Here is a 23,439-nt window from a genome sequence, read left to right as displayed (position 1 = left end):
CCCTGTGTTCAGGGTAGCATGGCCTAGCAGCCATCAAGTCACTACAATTCCTCTGTGGTCAGGGTAGTACGGTCTAGTGGCCACTGAGTCACTACAATTCCCCTGTAGTCAGGGTAGTTCAGCCTGGTAGCCAGCTGGTCAATACAACAGGCAAAGCGCCCTGCAGTCCAGGATCCTGTCAGCAGAAAGGTATGTGTCTGACCTATGTGAGGGAATCTATTTGTACCATGTGACTTTTGTGGTGTTATCACTTTGATATTTTTGAAAGTGAATAACCAAAGTCACACAAAAATAAAAAACATTCAGCTAATATAATAAAAACCTGACTCATAAAAGTATGTTCATTTTGTGCAACTTACAAATACAATGAATCTTTAAATGCAGTGTTATCAAGATGCATAGTATATACCACAGGAATGATCTGAAAGAAAATATTTTATAACTAAACCACAAAAGTACATTCTACTTACAACAGCTGGAGGATCATTCCATTCTTCATAAGATATAGCAGCATATGGGTAGATCCTGTCATTGATAATCTGAAGCGTGGCCAGAGCAATCGCTTTCATCGACCGAAAATATGCTTCCCAGAACCACCTTGCCTGCAAAGAAAGGATGAAATGCATATTTAGACCCTGCTAATTCAACAGACTGATGCCTATTAATCAATTTTCATTTGTCATACACGATCTGCTCAATGCTACTGAAAGATCAGATGAAAATTAAATCAAGAGAAAGATTCACTAGAAAAAGGAATGTTTCCACAGAAGCTGGAGACCTAAAATTGAAAAAGATTATTGAAATTTTTTTTAAAAAGTAGAACCAAAAATAAAATAAATCAAGGAGTGGCTGCAGAGGAAAACATTTCAATGCATTTGTGAGTGGGCTAGTGGAATAAAATTGCATGCAAACATATGAAGGATCCAGTTTCTTTCACATTTTATCAGTTTTTCCCCTCAAAACGTCAAAAGTGATTTACTCACAGCATAAAATAATTTATTATATCTGGTTTTTCTTATTTAGAGAATCCCAAAGTGCAGCCCAATAGCCAGCTGAAGCAGCCTAAAATACAGCTACCTTTCAACTGCAGCATGCGGAAAGCTTGATCTGCTGCAGGATTTTGATACTGGTGAACTCCACCGAACAAGCCATTTCTACTCTTCTATGAAGAACATAGAAATGCAGACAAATATTAGCATTTATTTTTACATAAAAGTGTACGTGTACGCAAATTAGTTGTAGCCCTTGATCCTAGCAAGTTTCTAACAGCCATGGATGCTGTAACATGTGCATGCCATTGGACTCTAAACTAAGGCTCTTCTTAAAAAAATAAATGCCATATTCGAACAGGCAAATGTATAAAATGTCTCTGATGAGTCAATTGCAGACCGACACTCTCTATGAAAAGTTTCAATCCAAGACAATCCCTCGGTGCTGGAAGAATAAACAGAGTGTGGTAATGAATCTGCTGACTAATACAATTCTGTATTACAGACTTTTTAGAAGCCTGGAATCAAACGACACCAAAGCACCACATCCAACCCAAAAGGAAACATGCTTTGCCAATGATCATTGCTCAAGTGTATAGACCTAATAAAAGTGAACTTCTTCATGTTAGCTGATCTGCAGGAATTTCCAGCATCTTGAAGTATCCAGAAGGCACCTCTTTTTCTGATCTCCCCAAGATTTAGCTTTGGCCTACAGGAGGATACACGTGTCTAGGTGGGAGAGCAAGTGATAGGAAAGACATTTCCAAATGCACTGGCATCATGGGAAGCTCGCAGAGTCAGAAGATAAACAGAAAGGATAATGCACATTTCTGACCAAGTACTATTTAACTATGCCAAGGGAGCTTTTCAAACAATGCAGAAAGGCCAGCTCTAGTGATATGCTAGAAACAGATCAAATCTTCCTCAAATTTTGGGAAATCCCATTGTCTTAGCAAAATACACTTTTGGATATGAAAACTGAATTATTTTGGCAATTGTGCAATGCTAAGCAGCTGTTGCGTTCCATTCGACAGGTGGCTGCTCTTTAAGGAAGAGCAAAGTGATTACTCTATGTACAATTTGTAAAGCTCCTTGGGATTCTTCAGGTTGAACAGCAACACATATAAAAGTGCAATGAATTCAAAATTGTACTTCTAAAAGTGTTCAGAATGCAAGTAGACAAGCAGATTCTATTATGTTCCTGAGAAAGGGCACCATTCTAAATGCTGTTTTGAAGATTAGTAATACAACTGAGATGAAAATGGGGGTCTGTTGTTAAGTCCTCAGCCATAATCCTTATTCTGCAGGCAGTTTTTAAGTCAGGTTATATAAAATGTGTTTGTTTTATACTTTGGAAGGGAAAAGCCACTCAAATGATACAAAAAGCAACAAACCCTTAGCTCATTAGAAGAGTGATTAAGACAATGGGTAACATCCAAACTGATCAAATGAGGCTGTGCCCCCACATTTTTATGGAAATGTGTTTTTAATATGCATAACACAAATAAGACTTATGCAAAATGGGGCATGTGACCTATCACTGGAAAGCTTATAATCCCCTGAATGCGTATATTCTATTTCTGTGCATGTATCATTTATGTAAGCAAAATTAGAATTATGACATATAAGCCTTTATAGATCTCTAGATGTGCTAATTAAGGCCATTAGCAATACTCAATAAACTTAATGGCTAGATGCCTAAGGCAATGATATGTGAATAGTCCTCTATTTCCAGGTAAGCCTAGATTGTGGCTGATCCTACAAATACAGATGACCATGGTACCTGGTGACAGAATTTATTTTGAATGTTGTACTTTTCCACAGGGGTGGGGAGACTTGAACAAAGCTGCCAAAGGGAATTCTACATCAGGAATGGGAAACAAACAATAATTGTCTTCAGCTGGCTTCACAAACTGCTCCCAACCCCAAGAAGATACATGAAAAAGGGGGGGGAGGGAGATCTTTAACAGGAGTGGAAATAAACTGTTCAACTCAGGTCAGGGGGAAAAAAAAAAAAAAAAAAGACAGCTCTTTTTAAATCCTGAGAAGGATTTAACCTGAAATAAGAACTAGAATGAAAATTAGATTTGTAACAGCTTCTCACAGGGTGCTTTACACAGCAGAGTTTAACTTAAAATAAGCTACGCAAATTGAGCTACGTCAATTGCGTAGCTTATTTCAAAATTGGGAGTGTCTACACAGCACTTGTTTCGAAGTAGAGTACTCTTCCTCCGACTTCCCTTACTCCTCTTACAAGGAGGGTTACAGGCGTCGGAGTAAGAAGTCCTCCAGCTTGACAGTATTTTGACATTATTTCGAAATAACCACCTACTGTACGGATATGGACTAAGTTATTTCAAAATAATGTGGCTGTGTAGACACCCTCAGTGTATTAGGCTTAGCTGCATGTTTTGATTTGTTTTAGCTTAGTATTTTACTTTCATGTGTTTTCCCTTGCAACCACTAACATCCTACTTTTTATACTTAAACAAGTAAATTTTTGTATTATTATCAAACCCAGTGTAAATAGTTGTTACGGGGGTGGGGGGCGTAAGGCGGGGAGAGACACAACAGCAGTGCATCTCTCTCTTTCATAGATAAAGGAGGCAAGCATCTAATGAGCTCACTCTGTATAAACTTTATGCACAGTGTGACAGATTTATTTGGGGTTTTGTTCCTTGGAGCTATGCACAAGGATTCTCTGGCAAGTCCCTGTGACTGAGCCTTCCCAGAGCTGAGAAGTTCTCAGTGTCTGTGTTACTCTGCTGGAGACTGTTACACCAACTCTGTGACTTAGTTGAGGGAGACCAGAGCTTCTGGCTCAACAGGAGAGTGTGATGGTGGGGTGCTCCAAAGGGCAGATAGATGGACTCAGTAGTATGGTCAGCCCATCAAGTAACAATCTCAGGGGGATCTCTGTGACACAACCAGTCACACCATGATTTCCTTCTACTTGGCTGCAGCCTTACAACTTTGGTCAAGTAGCCTGGATAGACACTAAGGTGTTTGAATTCACCAGGTAACAATACACATTTTAATACTGGGGTGGGCAAACAGGATGGCCTGCAGTCTACATCTGGCTTCTTGGAGCTTTTAGCCCATCCTTGAACTCCTGCTGGGAAGTGGGTTGGGAGCTTGCCCTGTTTCCATGCTCCTGTCAGGGAGCAGGGCTGGGGGCTTTCCTTGCCTCGCTTTGCACATACAGCAGCTCCCAAAAGTAGGGGCAGCCAGGGGACTAAGCAGGTTGTGCCTGCCTCAAGAGTTGACTCCGTAGCTCCCACTGGCCAAGCACCATGGCCAAGGGGATAGGGAGAGGACACCCGCAGATGGGCAGCACACAGACACGTGGGTGCTGAAAGGAAGATGGGCCTCTGCCTCCATGACCTGTTTCAGGTAAGTACTGCCCGGATTCTGCACCTCACACTCTAATCTCCAAACAAACCTCTCATCTCCAGCCCGACTCAGAGCCTGTATCTCCAGCTGAAGCCCTCACCCTACCCTCAGTGCTCCCCAATCCTCTGTCCAAACTAAGAGCTCCTTCTGCTTTCTGAACCTCTAAATCCCAACCCTGAACAACTTCCTACACTTTGAATCCTTCATTTCTGGCAACGCCCCAGAGCCCACTTCCTGAGCCTGAGCTCTCACCCCCTCCTGTACCCCAATGCTCAATTTTGTGAGCATTTATGACCCTCCATACAATTTCCATACCAAGATGTGGCCCTCAAGCCAAAAAGTTTGCATAACCCTGCTTTAATAGATAAAGAACATCAAACAGAAGCATTTACAGCTAATTTCACGAGACAAGAGATAGCAACCTGCAATAAGAAAGTAGCTCACTCACTGAAAATAACATTTAAGCAAGGTGTTATTTTTGTTAGAAATAAACATACTTTTTACAAGCCACCAGAGCACCACGTTACACAGGTCAGTCATATAATGTTTGCAAGACCTAGTGTTAATGCCACTAATGGTGCTCCAGCATAGAGTACAAGGCACATCAACATAAACCTTTTGTTAGTTTGATCAAACAAAAACACTGGGCATGAGGAAAGGAGCACTGTATGGTGTAACTTGAGGGTGGGGTGTACGTCTCAAGGAACATAGTTCTTCTTGCAAAGGAAGCTTCTAGGTTCCTATCCACCCAGTTTGGTGAGAATGGGGAAAGTCAACAGAAAAGAGATTTGGAAGAAAGCAATAAAAGTTAACTGCCCATAAAGCACCACTTCTCCCAAGCTCCAGATCAGGCGCCATGCTATTGTAAGATTTTACTTCATTGCAGAAGCCAAGTGCTCCCAGAGCGCCATACTTAAAAAGGTTTATGAGGCCTTGAAGTGTTACCATTTTCACCCTAGCTAAAGTTACTCTACTTTAACTGTTTTCCTTTTATATGATATAGGCTCATACCCACTTCCATCCCCAAAGTGTTTTTTTCAAAAAAAAAAACTTTTTTAGTCCCTGATCAGGTAGGGTAGGGAAGCACTGGTAAGAGGCAGACATGTAACCTAGAGGCTATATCTTCAATTTTATTCCTGGCTCTGCCATTTAACTATCATTTAACTTTATACAATTCACAATCTCTGATACTGTTTTTCCATCTGTGCAACATGTGCAATCCCCACTTTAGAGAGATGTTGTGAAGCTTAGTTATTTGTAAAGCATTTTGAATTTCTTGGATGGATGATCCTATAGAACACTGTTTCTGAATGACCAGTCCATGGACCAGTGCCAGTTCCTGAGATCTCCCTGACATAGTTAAGGCTGCAGCAAGATAGTCCCTGGTATAAAAAAGATTGAGGAACCCTGCTATGAAAGGATAAAAACATTTTCCATCCTGTTATTTGTAAAATGCCAAAACTTCTAAAACCATCACTTAGCTAACCAGTATTAGTAAGATAACTGCAACTCTCTGGTCCTTTACTAAATATGGAACCATCAGCAGAGACATTTTTCAGGGTGGCACAAAATAATATGAAAAAAACTGCCTAGGAGAAGGTTCGTTTGGAAACTTGCCAAGAGAGGCATTGAGGCTCAAAATGTTTATAAAGCCATACTAATTTTTACTAAATCATAAGCCGTACTCATCTTTATTAAATCAGCAGAGACCTCAGTGACTAAGATCCAAGGTGTCTCCAACCACACCATATGGACCACATATGGGGACCCACATTCTAAAAGAATATTCCCATACTTAGTGTTTGAGCTGCCATTTCTCAATCCCACATACTAGATGTCCTGCTCTCTCCACGATTAGCTTGCTGTGCTGATTAATTTCTCACTGCCAGCATGTGAATCAATTTCTCTGTATTCAACTCCAAGGGAAAGAAACCCCAAATTCCTTCAGCTATGATTAGCATCATTTTTTGCTTCCTGTGCTAGGCTGGGGCTTCAGAGAAATTTACTAGAGATTGAACAATTTTGGGTCATGAAGCAATGTGTAGTTTATAGCAAGGGATAAAGATCTAGGATACAATTTTCAAATGTGTTTAGTGCCTTATGAGCCTACATCCTATTTTCAGAAATGACTGAGGCCAGGTCTACACTGACAGAGAAAAATCATTGTAAAATATGCAATTCCAGCTATAACAATTGCCAGGGCTTGATGAAGCATGGCGAAAGCCGCTCGCCAGGCACGCACTATGCATGCACAAGAGCCGCATTGCGCATGTGTACACCGCCGATAAACGGGCCGCCAGGCTGAAATCTACTCACCACGGGCGAGTAGATTCAATAGATTGTCGAGCTCTGACAATTGCGTAGCTGGAGTCGACATACCTTATATGGATTTTCTGGGGTGACCCCACAATGGGAGGTCAATGGAAGAAACTCTTCTATTGACTTCCCTCACTCCTCGCAACTGCAAGGAGTAACCAAAATTAAGTCACTTTTGAAAGTTTGGGCAGGAAGCAGAAAGTTAAAGTCTCTTCCCATTTAAAGGAAGTGTTAATATTAGACCTAATAAATCAGTGGAGTAGTAGGAAGCTCATGCTGTATTTCCTGACCAGAAAAAGATTCTAAAATATTGAAGTTCATCTGCTATAAAACATGGTAAAGTACCTTCAAAGTTGAGCACAGCAGGTTGTAGAGTAGCTAGTTTCCAATAGAGATTTATTCCTCAGGGTTTATTATATAGGTATCTTACACACAAGATTTCTAAATTAAATGAGTGTTTAAAAGGGGGGAGTTGTACTTAGATTTAAAAAAATTCAGTCATATGGTGCCACATTGCCAGAAATAAAGACCAAACCACAGTTCAATTTGGTTTGGGTTTCTGCTAAACCAATAAAAAGGGAACAGAGGAGAATAATGACTTGTAGAAATAACACATCTAATATATTTTCTCACATTTAACAACTGCATTTTATTAAACACTAGAGGATTTACCTGGCATTTCTTGGGTCCTTGTAGTGGCTTAGTGTAGAGGGTGCAGGAGGTTGGGTGTGGAAGAAACTCCAGGCAGGGGGTGGACAATGCAGGCGTCAGGTAAGGGGGCTGGAAGGTTTGGGGGATGTAGGGCAGCAAGGGGGCTGGAGAGGTGTGGGAGGGCTCTCTGGGGCCACCCACAGCAGCAGCTCTGGCCAGCTGGCAGTAGATGCCCTGGGTAGCTGGGGCCATGCTATCTGCCCAGCAGTGGCGGTCATGCTGTCCAACCTGGCAGAAGTGGCGGGGGCTGCACTGCTGTCCGGGCTCCCCTCCCCTCACCCCCAAGTCCAACACTGAGGCTGAGGACTGGGGTGGTGGTTTGGGCTCCGGTTGTAGGTAATGGGGACCAGCACAGTAAGGAAGGGCAAGCCCAGCACAGGAACCTTATCTATGAATGGCAAAAACCTAGAGCCCGTTTCAAAGACAGCCACTGTCTTACAGGTGTGGTCATTCTGCAGTATAATTGTGCCTGCTAGCAAACCACTTCCTTAGCATTTTATGAGAAACAATCGCACTACAGGCAAATACCATTTTCCTGGAGCAACCAAACCCTGGCCTTGCTTTAAGTTATGATAAGAGGAAAGTCTATACTGAATTTGGTGATCCTAGTTCTTACCATGGAGAAGTTCTTGAACAGGCAGGCAGGCAAACACTCAAATACATAATAGGTAAGATGACTCAATACAGGTGTTTTTTTTGTGCTAACATTCGGTACAGTTTCATTTCAATATTTGACCTGATAAAATTCTCTGAATGTATTTAATCATTGAATCCAATATCCTATTGTGAACTACACTGTAATCATTTAATCATGGATTAAACAAGTATATTTGACCTCTTCAGAAACAGAATGAAGAGAGGAAACCAAATATTTACTACTGCCACTTTTTTTTTTTTTAAGATGTCAATGCTCAGAGACCAAGAGGTCAGAGTTCAAAACACTAGTCTGACCCTCCAGATACTAGTCGCCTGGGAGCAGACTTCTAGGAGTTCTCAGTTTTATTGCTGTAAACTGCTGACATCACAAATACTAACTCCTGGAGGTTAAAGGAAAATGGTAGTGCTAGCAAGGATGTCAATTCCATATCACTAAGTTTTTTGCACTATCATTTTTCTTGGATCCTTGTCTCATATTTTGCTGTGGTAGTCACAAGGTATAATTACAGCAATGCATTCATTTGACACAGATACCATAATGACACACTACAGCAAGCAGATCTCTGTTAAAGTTTAGTTTTGCCAAGTCTTTCCTGTATCAAGTTTGTTTTGTTTGTAAGTTTTAATCCTCAATTCTCATTCTCACTTTTGCCAGTTCATAACAGTATCACTTTGCTCAAGGCCCAGCTGCAACTACACTACACACAAAACTGCTACTTGACAGGAAGAAGGGTTTTCATGTTGTCCCATGATACAGCTGCATATTTGTGGCCTTTAAATCCAAGGCTATCTCGATCCCTAATATAGTGGTAGCATTATAGGGCAGCATTTCACATCTTGGAGAGGTCAAACTAGTCTTGGAAATGGAGGCATGGAAGGCAGAGGAAAAGAATAGAGTGTATGAGTAATCCTTGTGACAACACTTTGAAATCCACTGCTCCCTTTTCCTTCAAGAGACAGGTACAGCAATCACAAACTCAGAATGGCTGACACAACTTGGCATCTTCATCTCAGATCAGCAGCAAAAAATATGTTCCACACACAAATCCAGTAAAGGACCCCAAAATCATGAATCTTTTGGCTGAGGAAAATGGGCCAAAACATGCAGAAGGACCCACTGGGAAGAACAAAATAAAACTAAATGTTGTAAAGAGGAAAAACAGCTAAAGTGCACTTACCAATGTGTATGTGTGCAAATCCTGTTTTCTGACAATCTTTGCTTCCATTGGGTTTTCACCTTATATATTCCTAATTCACAGCAAACAATGGTTTACTTTTGTAGATACCATGGAACCAATATAACTATAGGACACCAAGTTGGACTCTGACAAATATAATTATTCATAAGGCAGAATAAATTGGTGAAGATGTAAGAGGCATAACAGAACATAACTTGATTTTTAGAAACCAGATGGAGTGTGCAATGTTGACTGATTCTTTCAGTTAAATTGGGAGTCCTTAAGAAGGGATTGTAAAGGTTTAGATCAATCCTATTCTGAACTGTCATTTTAATTATAACTACACAATCAGATTAGTTTCTGCTTGTAACACTCCTTCTCCATTAACCACAATTATGACAATCTAGATTTCTGCTATAACTGTTAAAAAGGCCAGAACATCCAAGAGAAGAACAAAAATCAGTTTTGTATATACAACTGTAGGAACATACAAATGTTACATGAATGCCCAGAGAAAGAGGAGGTTCAGGCACATTTTTTGAAAAGTGATGGACAGCTCCTGAAACACAAAGCAATAGGTTTCATGTCTCAGGGGTATCGCCTTCAAATATGTCTATGTTCTAAGGGTAGATCAGTTTTCCCTGCTGCAGGCATCCTGCTGAGAGGTGAGGTCCCAAGAAAAACACAGGAATCTGACTGCAAGCCTTTGAGGTGACAGGAGCCAAGAGTGGTTCAAAGGCAAGGCCGACGGGTGGGCAGCACCTCTGAGTATTGTAAAGGTTAGAGGTTAGTAAAGCAGGAGCCACTGGCCAATAAAACAGTGTTTGCAGAGTCCCTTCTCCAGCTAAATTGGAGATCTGTTTACACCTTTCCCAGCTTTCTGAATTACACAAATCGATGCTTCCCACTGTGATCTTGTCCAGTGTCCGCTAGCATCTCCCCTGGTCAGCAGCTGCTGAGCTCTCTGCTGGCCAGCTTTATAACATTGCTAAAGGATGCTTGGAAACTTTTAATCAGTATCCAACATCAAAAATAAATAAATAAAAGCACAACTTGTGTCAACTGCTGCAATAAGATCCATGTTGTTTGAGATTTCCCATGACTGCCATACTAATGCCAGGAGAATGGAAGTTTCAATTCCCTTGATTGGAGAGGTTAAACATAAAACAAGCCCAATGCCAATCACACACATGAAAGACTTGCAATTTTTAGTTAAAATAAAAATAAAAAAGTCAGATTACTGCAATATTCTAACTTGCAAAAAACCAGCACACTGCTATTTCAGAGTATAAGCCATGTTCCATAAAAGCATGTTTACCTCCCCTCCCCCACACACACACACACACACTTATTCATGGTTTTCTTATTACCTATGAAATATGTGTTCTATACATGTATAAAGACACACTGTCAAAAGCGTTAAACAATCTTAACAATAGGCACTGCTGCCAGCTCCATCTACAACACACATTTTAGTGATATATATATATATATATATATTAATAAAAGCTGCGGGAGTGACAGCCTTGTAGTCTGAAATTCTTTACTCACAGTCAGGACTCCCAGGTTCCATTAGATCAGTGGTTTTCAAACCACTCATGACCCAACTGAAGAAAATTGTGATGCCCACAACCCAACATAATTTGACTAGAGTATAGGCTCTGGGGTGGGGCTGAGAATAAGAGCTTTGGAGTGTAAGAGGTGGCTCCAACATTGGGGGAGGGAGGATCAAGGCTGGTGTAAGGAGGGGCTTACCTTGAGCAGCTCCTGGACAGCGGTGCAGCAGGGGTGCTAAGGTAGGCGTCCTGCCTCTCCTGACACTACAGACCATACTGCGCCCAGAAGCAGCCAGCCAATGGGACTGCAAAATTAATGCTCTGGGCAGGGGCAGTGAACCAAGCCCAGTGCGCTCTCCCCCCTTCCCACCTAGGAGCCATGCCTGCTGCTGGCCATTTCTGGGGCACAGCATAGTCAGCGGTGCTAGAACAGACAGATAGCCTGCCTTAGTACCCCACTGGTCACCTGATCCCCCTGCAGAAACAAAACCCAATGCCTGACATTCCACAACCCAATACTGGGTCATGATCCATAGTTTGAAAACCACTGTATTAGACTACCAGTCTGATGTGTGTAAGTAAGCTGTTTGTGTATGCCTCAGTTTTATATATTTACGTAACAAGGTTACACAACCACCTCACAGGAGTTCTGCCTTTAAAATCCTTAAATAAAAAGTCCTATAAATGCAATGTTTTTATTGTACAGGTAAATACGAATATTACAATGGCCTCAATTAGTAGGCAGGCTGTGGATTTGAAGCAGCTGTGGTACAATCCAAACAAGAGACGAGAGGAAGCAGAATGAAAATTGGGTTGAGATTCTGGATTGCGTGCAGCCAGCTGCTTCAGTCAAAGGGTGCAAAATATTCTCCATTAGGAAAAATCCTGAGCTTTCAGATTTTGATAATCTGAAATTAACTGTTATATACCCAATATATCCCTTGACTAGAAATTGGCATATGGCAACCTTTCAAGGCTTGGTAATAAGAAATCCAAATTCACAGCAGCGTTTTCACTAGTTTGAAGTAGAATGATTGACTTAAGTCAACATAATTATTCTGTCAAAGCTCACTTCTAACCTTGCCGTTTAGAGGCTGAAAACAGAGATTCTAGGTAGAGCTAGGCAAACAACTTTTCTTACTCACAAAAAATTCTGTTCAAATAGAAACATTGTGTTTCCAGGCACGTTTAAAGGAAAAAATCTGCAAAACAGCCAAAAGAAGAGGTCTTATCCCCTCCCTTATAATCTTTAGTCCCACCCAGCAACTATTCAAATACTTCACACAAAGTGTAACATCAAGAGAGACTGAGACTAAGACTTGTCCCTGAATACCCTATAACCCTGTGGTTAGGGCAGGCCCATAGCAAGTGGGAAACCCAAAGTTAAATCCCTGTTCAACCTCAAGCAGAGGGGAGAACTGAATCTTAGTCTTCTATGTCCTTGATGAGTGATCTAACCATTAGGCTAGGAGTCATAAGATGGTAGCACACTTCCTTTATGAATCTATCCACTCCCACCTCAAAAAGGTTTGTCTAGCGCGATTCTGTGAATCCACGTCACATTCACAAATAGTTCTGTGTTCTCCAAAACCACATTTTTTAACTAATAATCTATTTATAAAATAAAATGTGCTCACTTCCAATTCTGATAAAACATAGTTCTTATTCATTAAATCATTGAGTGGTGTGTTTACTATTCTCAGGGACTTCTCAACCGTTCCATGTGTTGTAGCATGGAGATTGTTCAGCTACACAGGTAACATGAAGATAATTTGCTCCTTTCAGGAAGGCAAAGTTGGGGGGGGGGGGGGGGGAATAGGAAGAATCTAGGTTAAGGGTGTTCTTTTCAAGTGGCTCAAAAAATTCTGATCAGTGAATGCCAAGGATTCTGCAATTCCCCTAGTGGTCCTGGCAACAAGCCAGGTAATCATTTTTCCTTTCTCTTGCTGTCTGCTACAGCAGACCTTTCCCAAGAGAGAGAGGGGGCTAGAGCTAACTCCAGTGCATCTGATAAGATGGCAAACTGTCCATGCCTGACATTTATAGCGGACCCAGGATTCCATGGAAGCACTCTGGGAGGATTAAATCGGGGTTAGCCTCTCTAATCACACTCCCTAAAATGCTACATCTGTCAGATGGATGGAAGTTTTTATATTAGATAACGATTATTCTAAAGAGCCCCGAGACATAAGTTTCGCTCCATCAAGGAAAGATATGCAGCTGGAAATCAATTTTTTAAAAAGCTTGTAAGACCCAACCATGCATCCTTAAGAGCTGCCCTGTTGCACAAATGGCAGATCAAATATATCCTGGGATTACATTTCAAATGACAAGATAAAAAACAGCCCTTTGAAAGCTCACTCTTCCTCAGTCCTTCATCTATGAGGCTACATGTACACTGCAGCACTATTTTGGGGTACCTATTCTGCATCTTCTGAGCAAGCCAGTTATTTCAAAATACAATGGGCTCACTATTCTGACATCCCTGTAAACTTCATTACACAAGGAGTAAGGGACATTTCAGAATAGCAATTTATTTCAAAATAAGTGCTGAGTACACAGCGCCAATTTAAAAAAAAACATGAAAAAAGATACGCAATTTGCGTAGCTCAAACTGTGTATCTTATTTCAAGCTACGGTGCAGTGTAGACGTACCTGGAGTGTCCACATATTGAAATGAAGTTTGGCTGGAAATAGATAACTATTCTCAGTATCAACCAGTTAGAGCTAGCTATCCTACCTCCTCTACATGCCTTGCCTCTGTCCCCCCCCCCCCCCCCCTTCCAAATCCATACAATCCATTTGGTTAAAATGTCTGGGACCACTTCAATGTAAGAATGAGAAGTTTCACACGCCTGCACTCACTGCCTGGAGCCAGCAGAAAGGCTCATATAGCTGTCAGCAAACTGATAAGGGCTGAAATTATTCCACGAAGTTCTCTTTAAAGACAAGAGCTGAAGCAGCACATTAAAGAGGAGGAGGAAAGGGTCAGAGACACTAGCCATTCATGTTTTAATGTGACACTAAAAAAAGTCACTGATTTATGTATATGCTAGTGTCTTCACTTCCATTTGACCTGGACAGCTTGACACAGAGGGGAATGAGGGCTAGAAAAGCTATAGTGGTATTGCTTATACATTATTTTTCTGGGAAACCTACCTCCCAATCCAACATTCAAACTCACTCTAAAATTACTTGCAATTTCTTTTAAAAATTGGACTTTAAAAAAAAAATTACTGAGCATGGAGTTAGAAAAATTTAAATAAATCTAATCCCATAACTTTTCTGGCTAACTGTTTTTTGCCTCAGAAGTGTCACGTATCTCAAGTCTAGCTCTCCATCAAAGTAGATCTCACAGGGTTTTGAAGGGAGTTAGCACGAGCTCATATATTAGCTGAAGGAGTAAGTTTGTTGCACCTTTAACAAAAACATTCTCTTTCTAGTATGATCATTAGTCACTCAATTTAAAAAAGTGTTAAAACACACTAAAAAGTGTTCATCAAGTGACTAAATAATCCCTTTCCTCAAGTGCTTCAACTTTAGCTTTTTCACTCTAGATACCACAAGATAATATCAGAATAGTCAATGCCTTAATTTCTAATGTAAAAAACAAAAAAGAAAAGAACCTTCCCACACTCTTTGGCATGCCTCCCTCTCCCACTTCGAAGGTTATCCTTAAATTCCAGTCCTAGGTACTAATGAGTTTATCTGTGTTTGCTGGATTTGAGCAATGAATTGGGACTTATGATATCAGTAGAACATAAATTTTCAAGACATACAGTACTCTGCAAAACCAATCTATAGGAAAAAAAAATCAGAAAGACTAATTTGTAGGGGAAATGGACTTCCAAACTGAAAGAGAGAGAGACAGGTCCTGGGGGAGAAGGTTTCATAAAGGATGGTTTTTAGGAGGCATGGACCTGTTTCCTTTCCTTTTTTCTTCATTCAGCTCCTCTCCTTTCCCTTACTTGAATCTTCCCCCCCCCTTCTGCCTCATCTCTTACTCCCTCACTCCATATGCCCATCACATCCACCCGTCCTTCATCCTTCCTCAATATTGTGGCAGAAAATTATTGTTGGCTTGTGGCACAGGAAGTGAAAGCAGAACAATGGATGCTGTCCACAAGACAGGCTTCCAGCATTGTTACCAGTGTTTCAGACTCCATATAGATCTCCAGGTGAGGGAAGGATGGCTCAAGGAGAATGCTCCCTAAAGAACTTGACAGACAGCAGGCTAGTAACAATACAGAATAACAGATAAGTAGACAGTCCCAGAAGTGCATGCATTTCACATCCCCTCTGTTTCAAACTCATCAGCTCCGCGGATTGGTGGGTTTTTTAGGTGGCTATTCTTAGAGTGGAAGGGTGATTATCCAATATAATTGGGTCTAGAGTCAGATCAGATAACCAAAAATCTGGATAAACCAGAAAATGGGCGGTGCTATACAGGCTCAAAGCAGGAGCTCTAGCCACAACTGAAGTTCAGACTGACAGCAGGATGACTAACAGCCCAAGCCTCAGCTGTTATCAGCCCTGGGGCAACATGTGGTTCAGTTAATATGGACAGCCAGATAATGAAGGCTTGGATAAACAGGATTCTACTGTACTAGTTCCTGTAAATTATGAGAAGTCTTAGCTTAGAACACATGGATCCTCCCCATCGCTCCCTGTAAGGTGGGCACTTGTGTAGCCACTCAGGAGAAATTCCAGTGCCACCACTGATTAGCAGAGTGAACACAGCTAGGTTTGTGTTTTTCCTAGTGGTGCACATTCACACATGCCTTGGTGCACATAATTTATTCCACACAAATAAAAACTCTGCACATGGATGGATGAAAAAGATTAGAAGGAACACTGATCCTCCCCTTTGTTCAAGGACACAGGCTGCAGCGTTTGGGTGGGCTACGGGCTCTTAGCAGGGATTTTGAAATGTGTTTATTTTTGTAAACACGTATAGCAGTTACACATTTACACATGGAGGGTGGGGGCAAGGCAGGAGCAGGTGCACATGGGGAGCCAGCTTTTAAATTGGCTTTCCACACAAACCAGCTCCCACTTGCCCCACCCCTAGCTGCCTATGTATCAGAGAAAGGGGAGGGCAGGCAGCTGCGCAGGAGCTGGTACGCACGGGGAGCTAACTTAAAAGACAGCTCCTCACGTACACCAGCTCCTCCCTTTGCAACCCCCCTTCCTCACCTCTGATACAGAGGCAGCGGGGGAAGGGGGAGAGAGGGGAGGAAGAGGAACTGCACATAACCATTAGGATTAACCAATGAGCCCAGGATCATTTTGTAAACAGTTAAGGTTGCCAGATAGTTTCAACAAAAATACCGAACACACTTAACATTATATCACAATCTATATTACATCTTATCTAGAAAATACTGGACATTTATATTTTCTCAATTTGTTTCCCGTACAGAAAGCTCAAATACTGGACTGTCCGGTTCAAAACTGGACACCTGGCAACCATATAAACAGTACATGTTCACATCCCTAGCTTGGGTGACAAAATGTTTTGCAAGCCTAAATTAAAAAAAGCAAAGGTTAGCATGATGATTTACTCAAGGTCTCTCAGCAAATCAGTGGCTGCTCAGAATACAACTCAGGATTCTTGACTTTTTGTGCTCAAACTATTAAATAACACTACCTGTTCCCCCTGATTTCCCAAAAAACTGTCCAAGTAAAGCAGCTATGCAAAATGAAGTTGTACTGAAATCACAAAACCCAAGCCACATTAGCCTACAGATCCTGGAAAAACAACACCAGGGCTAAATGCAGAGGTCTCAAACTCATCGCGCAGAGGCCATCTGTGGCCTGAACAATTCCATAATCCAGCATGCGCAAAGCTACTGGTATGAGAGTCCCTGTGGCCCTGGGAAGGGCGGGGGGTATCCATACCTTTTCTCCAAGTCCAGCCCCAGCTCCAGCTCCATCCTCCCCCTCACATTGCATCTCTTCCCTCAACGGGCATGGCCTCAGGGATTCCCAGGGGGCCTGACACAGGGTGGTAGCAAGTGTCAGGGCCTCTCACACTCAACACCAGTTGCTGGCCCCAGCCCTCCCAGGACCCCATAGGCCAACCTGAATAAGGGGGACCATCCCATCCATAGGACAGTTGGGGCAGCCACAGCTGAGCCCTCCCAAGCGTGGGCCTAAGGGCAGTCTCTACAATCCGTCCTATATACAGGACAGCTCTGCATACATCTTCATCAGGGCCACAAGGATTTGCTGGCAACAGTGTAGAGTTCAGAGTGGGGGGTTAGCAGTCAGAAGCTGCTCTAGCTCCGCGGAGCTGCTGCTGGGAAGGGCCACCAAAGGAGGTTAAATAGCTTGGGGGCGGCAGGTGAGGCCAAGGGACGCATGGGAGAGGAGGGAGCCTATGGGCTAGCAGACGCATGGTGAGGAGGGGGGGAGGAAGGGAACAGAGACCCCTGCCCTCCCCGACCCGAGCACTGCCAAAGGGGTTGTCTACTGGCCCACTAGAAGGATTTGAGGACTAGCACTGGCCCAAAGGTAAACTGAGTTTGATACTCCTGGCCTAAATGTATTTATATGTTACCCTTCTCATGATAGCAATAATTTAATTCTCTTAGTGATTACACACATTTTCTCCCAGCCCAAACCTGAAAAAGAAAACATTTGTATTTAATGGATTTCTTGATTTCCCATCAGATGGCAAAGTAAATCCAGCAAGAAAATTTGAAAAAAAAAGTTACAAATAAAGAGCTTCCTTCAATAGTCTTATTATCAAGGAGATTTTTAATCTACATCAACTTGAAGAAAAAAATTATCTTGATATGTGAACTCCACTGAGTTAATCACAAAAAGATGTTGTGCAGAAAGCTACTAACAAATGGAGAAGACAGACAAATTATAACATTTTAACTCTTAATTCCAGTGCTTTCCCTTAAGGGCAAAGAGATTTCTCTGTCTGAGCAATAATTGCTTTATACTGACACACAGAGTTTAGAAGTTTAGCACAACTGGCATGCTCTTTAGGAGTGTGTGCATGCATCTATTAGTGTAGGTTTCACATGATGCTGTAGTTTTATCAGCATGAGATCAAGATAACTGTGTTATTTATTTTAAAAAGTGTGTTATTCAAGTCATCCCCAAAGACAGACAAAGCTTTTACACAAAACCACAGCATAATATATTTTGTAGGAGCCTCTCATTTTCAACATTTTATGAGGTTGTTTTCTTTGTATTGCTCTACCTGTAATGTCTGGCACCTATGTTACTAGTATTCCAATTGTACAGAGAATACCATTAAAAACATCATGCTTCCCAGATACAATCTCTCAGGCCCAGAACCAACTGTGGTGGGAATGCCCTGGGAAGCTAGGATACGCCTCATCTACTTTTCCCATTACCATAAAACTCCCACTTCTAGTTCTCTGGTGTTAAATCTTGAAAATACTGATAGACTTTAATGTCATTTTTATGGACAGAAAAAACCTGTCAGAACTGAGTCTTGCTCATCGTGAGCATAGTACTGTATAGGCGTAACTTGTTTTGGAAAAAGTCAACAAGGGGTAAAGGAGGACACTGTGGGACACTTTTTTAAAGAAGGCAATTTGAAATGTTAAAATTAGGTATGAAGAAGACAGATTATCATTTACCTTTAAATGGCTCTTCTACTCTCTGATCACTAAATTTATTTTATAATATGGTATCACTTCCATATGTGGAATTTTATGAAAAATGTGGATAATGGAGTTAAAAGAGAACCTTCGCTCTTATCCTATGGTTTTTGAATACCTAGATTCAAAAGCATAATAATCAATCATTCCCATAGAAACTTTAATCCAAGGTTTTCAAACTACTTCATAAGCATTAATAAGCCCCAACACCTTTATACTCATTTTACTTCTGGACATGTTCCATTCTTTGTGCCTTTAGTTTAAACAGTCAAAATGTTTTAGGGTACAAGAGGTAGAACAGAGGATAGTCATTATCTCACTCTCTTGTTCCAGCTACTAAACAAAAACTCCCATTTTAACCAGGAACTAATCGGGACACAGGTGTGACAGGTGATAAATGACTGTAGTTAGCCTTAAGTATCCATCTCTTTAAAGTCACGGGCACATCCTCAAAGATGAGCATCACAATATAATGATGAAAGTACTGTTATTCTTCAGAAGTGAAGCAATGAATAGGAGCAGAAGAAAACAGGGCACACATTAAATATTGTCGAGCAAAGTAACTTACTTGAAAACAATGACAAATAAGCCTCTGAAATAGAGCAGAGCCAGAATGAAGGGAAAAATGTTCCTGAACAATCAGACTACAGATTAGAAAAGCATTCTGTAAGAAGAGGTTACTTACCTCGTAACTGTAGTTCTTCGAGATGTGTTGCTCATGTCCATTCTGATTAGGTGTACGCGCGCCGTGTGCACGGATTCCGGAGCTTTTTTCCCTTAGCAGTATCCATAGGGCCAGCAGGGAGCCCCCTGGAGTGGCGCCGGTATACCGGTGCATATATACCCCTGCTGGCCCTCCCACCCCTCAGTTCCTTCTTGCCGGCTCCTTCCGACACGGGGAGGTGGGTGGGATGCAGAATGGACATGAGCAACACATCTCGAAGAACTACAGTTACGAGGTAAGTAACCTCTTCTTCTTCTTCGAGTGCTTGCTCATGTCCATTCTGATTAGGTGAGTCCCTAGCCGTGTCCCCCCTCCAGAGGTGGGGTCGGAAGGTGACTAACTATTATGTTATTATTCTGCAGAACACAGAACTGCCATCCCGACAGCAGCATCCTCCCTGGCCAGCTGCGTGATTGCATAATGCTCTGCAAAGGTGTGCACTGATGACCAGGTTGCTGCCCTGCAGATCTCCAAGATCGGCACGCAGGCCAGGAACGCCGCCAACGTCGCCTGGGCTCTAGTGGAATGTGCTGTTATGCGCGGCGGTGGTTTACCCGCGCCCTCATAGCACAGTCGAATACAGGAAGTAATCCACGAGGATATACGCTGCGTCGAGACTGGCTGACCATACATCCTTTCTGCCACTGAAATAAACAGTTGTGTGAGACCACCTTAGGAAGAAATCCCGGGTGTGGACGTAACCTCACTTTGTCTTTAAAAAACACCGTGTAAGGTGGTTCTGAGGTGAGAGCCTTAAGCTCAGACACCCGCCTGGCCAAGGTAATGGCCACAAGGAAAACTACCTTATAAGATAGATGTGTCAGGGAGCATGAAGCTAGGGGCTCGAACGGGGGCTTCATAAGGGCAGTCAGGACCAGGTTAAGGTCCCACGCCGGTACCGGAGGCCTCTCATATGGCTTCAACCTGTCGACTCCCTTTAGAAACCTTTTAACCAAGGGGTTGGCAAAGATAGACCTTTGGCCCTCCCACCCCCCCCCCACCCCCCAGTGTGGAAGGCCGCTATGGCCGCCAGGTACACCCTTAGGGAGGCTGTGGCCAGGCCCTGTTTCCGCAGGTGGAGAAGGAATTCTAGGACAGTCGGAACCGCCCCTTCACCTGGAGCAAGCGTCCTGCCCCCCAGCCAGGAAGTAAACCTCCTCCACTTAGCCTCGTAAAGAGCTCTAGTGGACGGCTTCCAACTTTCCAAGAGGACCTCCTGGACATCTCTAGAGCAGGCTCGCTCCGTCACTGAGAGCCACTGAGGAGCCACGCTGCTAGGTGGAGAGATGGAAGGCTCGGGTGGAGTGCCACTCCGGCCTCGCAGCTCTGAGTGATTAGATCTGGCACTAGGGGTAGCCTGAGCGGGCCCTCCACAGTCAGATCCAGCAAGGTGGTGAACCAGTACTGTCGAGGCCATACTGGCGCTATCAGGATGGCCCGAGCCCTGGACCTCTGCACTCTGAGGAGTGTGTCGTGGATCAGAGGGAACGGGGGGAAGGCATAGAGTAGACCCCTGGGCCAGCTGACCTGCAGCGCGTCTCCCCGAGAGCCCTGCCCATGCCCCATGTACGAACAGAACTCCCTGCACTTGGCGTTGCTCGGAGTTGCGAACAGGTCCAGGCAGGGAAACCCCCACCTCTGGAAGACCTCGTGAAGTACATCCCCCCTTAGCTCCCACTCGTGCGCCTGGATTGAACGGCTGAGCCTGTCTGCCAGCCCGTTCCTGGTTCCTGGGAGGTGAGACGCCTCTAGAGAAATGCTGTGGGCTATACACAGTTCCCATAGATCTAGGGCTTCCCGGCACAGGGGAGAGGAACGCACCCCACCCTGTTTGTTGATATAGAACATGGCCGTAGTGTTGTCTGTCAGCACCGCCACCACTCTGTTCTGTAAGTGGGGAAGGAACGCCCTGCAGGCCAACCTGACCGCCCGCAGCTCCTTGATATTTATATGGAGGCGAGCCTCCTCTGCCGACCACATACCTTGTGTCCTGAGGTTGCCCAGGTGAGCGCCCCATCCCACGTCCGAGGCGTCCGTGACCAGCTGCACCGACGGGGACGGCTTGGTGAATTGGACCCCCGCACACACCAAGCTCTCGTCATTCCACCAGTCCAGCGAGCGCAGGATGTCCTGGGGGATAGTTACCACCGCATCCAGCGGCGACCTCAAGGGGTTGTGCGCTCCCTTGAGCCACCCCTGCAATGGGCGCATGCGTAGCCTGGCGTGTTGGACCACGTAAGTGCCCGCCGCCATGTGGCCTAGCAGCCTCATGCAGGTCCTCGCCGTCGTAGTCGGGAACTCCTGCAGCCCCACTACCAGCGATTGAATGGTCGAAAATCTGTCTCTCGGTAGGGACGCCTTGCCCATAGGCGAGTCCAGATGGGCCCCCACAAAGTCTATGACTTGCGTGGGCTCTAGCAGTGATTTGGCTTCGTTTATGAGGCGGCTGAGGCCCTCGAACAGAGCCCTGGCTCTCGAGACATTGTCCAGTACCTGTTCTCGAGACTTGCCCTTTATGAGCCAGTCGTCCAGATATGGGAACACTTGGACCCTGTGCCGCCTCAGGAACGCGGCTACCACGGTCATACATTTGGTAAAGACCCTTGGGGCTGTACACAGTCCAAAGGGGAGGACCGTAAACTGAAAGTGGTCCTGCCCCACCGTGAACTGGAGGAATTTTCTGTGACTTGGAAAAATTGAAATGTGGAAATACGCGTCCTTTACATCGAGAGCAGCATACTAGTCCCCCTTTCTGAGCGATGGGATGATGCAGGCTAGCGTCACCATCCTGAACTTTGTCTTCCTTATAAAGGTGTTCAGGTTTCGGAGGTCTAGTATGGGACGCATACCCCCTTTCGCCTTGGGTACTAGGAAGTAGCGGGAGTAGAAACCCTTTCCCCCTTACGTCTGGAGGTACCCTTTCTATGGCCCCTAGCATCAACAGGCTGGACACCTCCTGCCGAAGGAGCGTCTCGTGAGAGGGGTCCCTGAAAAGGGACGAGGCTGGGGGATGGGAGGCAGGGTAGGAAAGGAAGGGGATAGTATATCCCTGCTTCACCAGGTCTAGGACCCAACGGTCCGACGTGATCTTTAACCATCCCTGGAAAAATAGGGAAAGATGGTCCCTAAAGGGCGGACAGATAGGCGCTACTGGTACTCTGCTCTCTGGCGTACCTTCAAAATGAGGGCTTAGCTTGGTGACCGGGGAACGGCCCTGAGCTTCTCTCCGAGTCTGACCGAGGCCCCCTACGCCTGCCCCTGAAAAGGTCAGGGCGGTTATTGTTGCGGCCTCTCCTGCGACCCCTGTCATTGTTCTGCCCCCTTCTAGGGTAGGGTCTAGTCTGGAAAGAGCGCCTCTGAGGTGCCGGGGTATGTATCCCTAGCAACTTCAGGGTTGCCCTTGAGTCTTTCAGGCTATGCAGCTTGGAATCAGTCTGCTCTGAAAATAAGGCCGGCCCCTCAAAGGGCAGGTCCTGGATAGTAGTCTGCACCTCAGGTGGGATGCCAGACACCTGCAGCCAGGCACTACGCCTCATCACCACCCCTGTGGCCATGGTGCGGGCTGCCGAATCGGCTGCGTCCAAGGCCGCCTGGAGAGAGGTACGCGCCACTGCTTGTCCCTCTTCCGTCAAGGCCCCGAACTCCTGGCGGGATTCGGGAGGAAGCTGGCTGGCAAATTTTTGCGTGGATGCCCACGTATTAAAAGCATAACGCCCCAGCATCAGTTGCTGGTTAGCTATACGTAGCTGGAGGCCCCCTATGACATAGGCCTTCCGGCCGAGCAGGTCCAATCTCCTAGGCTCCTTTGCCTTCGGAGTGGGGCCTGGAGGCACTTGGCGCTCCTTCTGCCCAGCGGCCTGAACCACTATGGATCCCGGATCCGGGTGGGTAAACAGATACTCATGCCCCTCCTGGGGTACATAGTATCTTCTCTCGACCCCCTTCTGGGTCGGCTCAATAGAGGCTGGCGTCTGCCACAGGGTTTTAGACAGCTTGTCCACCGTTTTATTCAGTGGGAGCGCCACCCGACCAGGGCCCGCTGCCGCTATGATGTCCACCATCGGATCTAAGTCCTCGTGAACCTCCTCGTGCTGGACCGCAAGGTTGACCGCCAGCCTCCGGAGCAGCTCCTGGTGTGCCCTGGAGTCCATGGACGGGGGCTGAAGTGCGGGGTCGGCCAGGGCCTCGTCTGGTGAGGACAACGAGAAGTCCCTTGAGGGGATTGCCTCCTCGGTCAACTGTGCCCCCGGTTCCCCCTGACCAATAACC

General features: G+C 44.4%; 1 protein-coding gene across 1 annotated transcript in view; it reads right to left on the bottom strand.

Moving 5' to 3' along the window:
* EXT2 (exostosin glycosyltransferase 2) overlaps positions 1 to 23,439 on the bottom strand; it is a 131,424-nt gene that overhangs the window by 75,415 nt on the left and 32,570 nt on the right. Inside the window, exon 8 of the mRNA XM_075927527.1 lies at positions 471 to 602. Coding sequence (XP_075783642.1) covers positions 471 to 602 — 132 coding nt within the window. The remainder of the gene's footprint in view (positions 1 to 470; positions 603 to 23,439) is intronic.

The sequence above is a fragment of the Pelodiscus sinensis genome, chromosome 4, assembly GCF_049634645.1.
Source record: "Pelodiscus sinensis isolate JC-2024 chromosome 4, ASM4963464v1, whole genome shotgun sequence".
Classification (NCBI taxonomy): Eukaryota; Metazoa; Chordata; order Testudines; family Trionychidae; genus Pelodiscus; species Pelodiscus sinensis.
The sequence above is the reverse complement of the archived record's forward strand: the minus strand, read 5'-3'. Positions and strand labels throughout refer to the sequence as shown.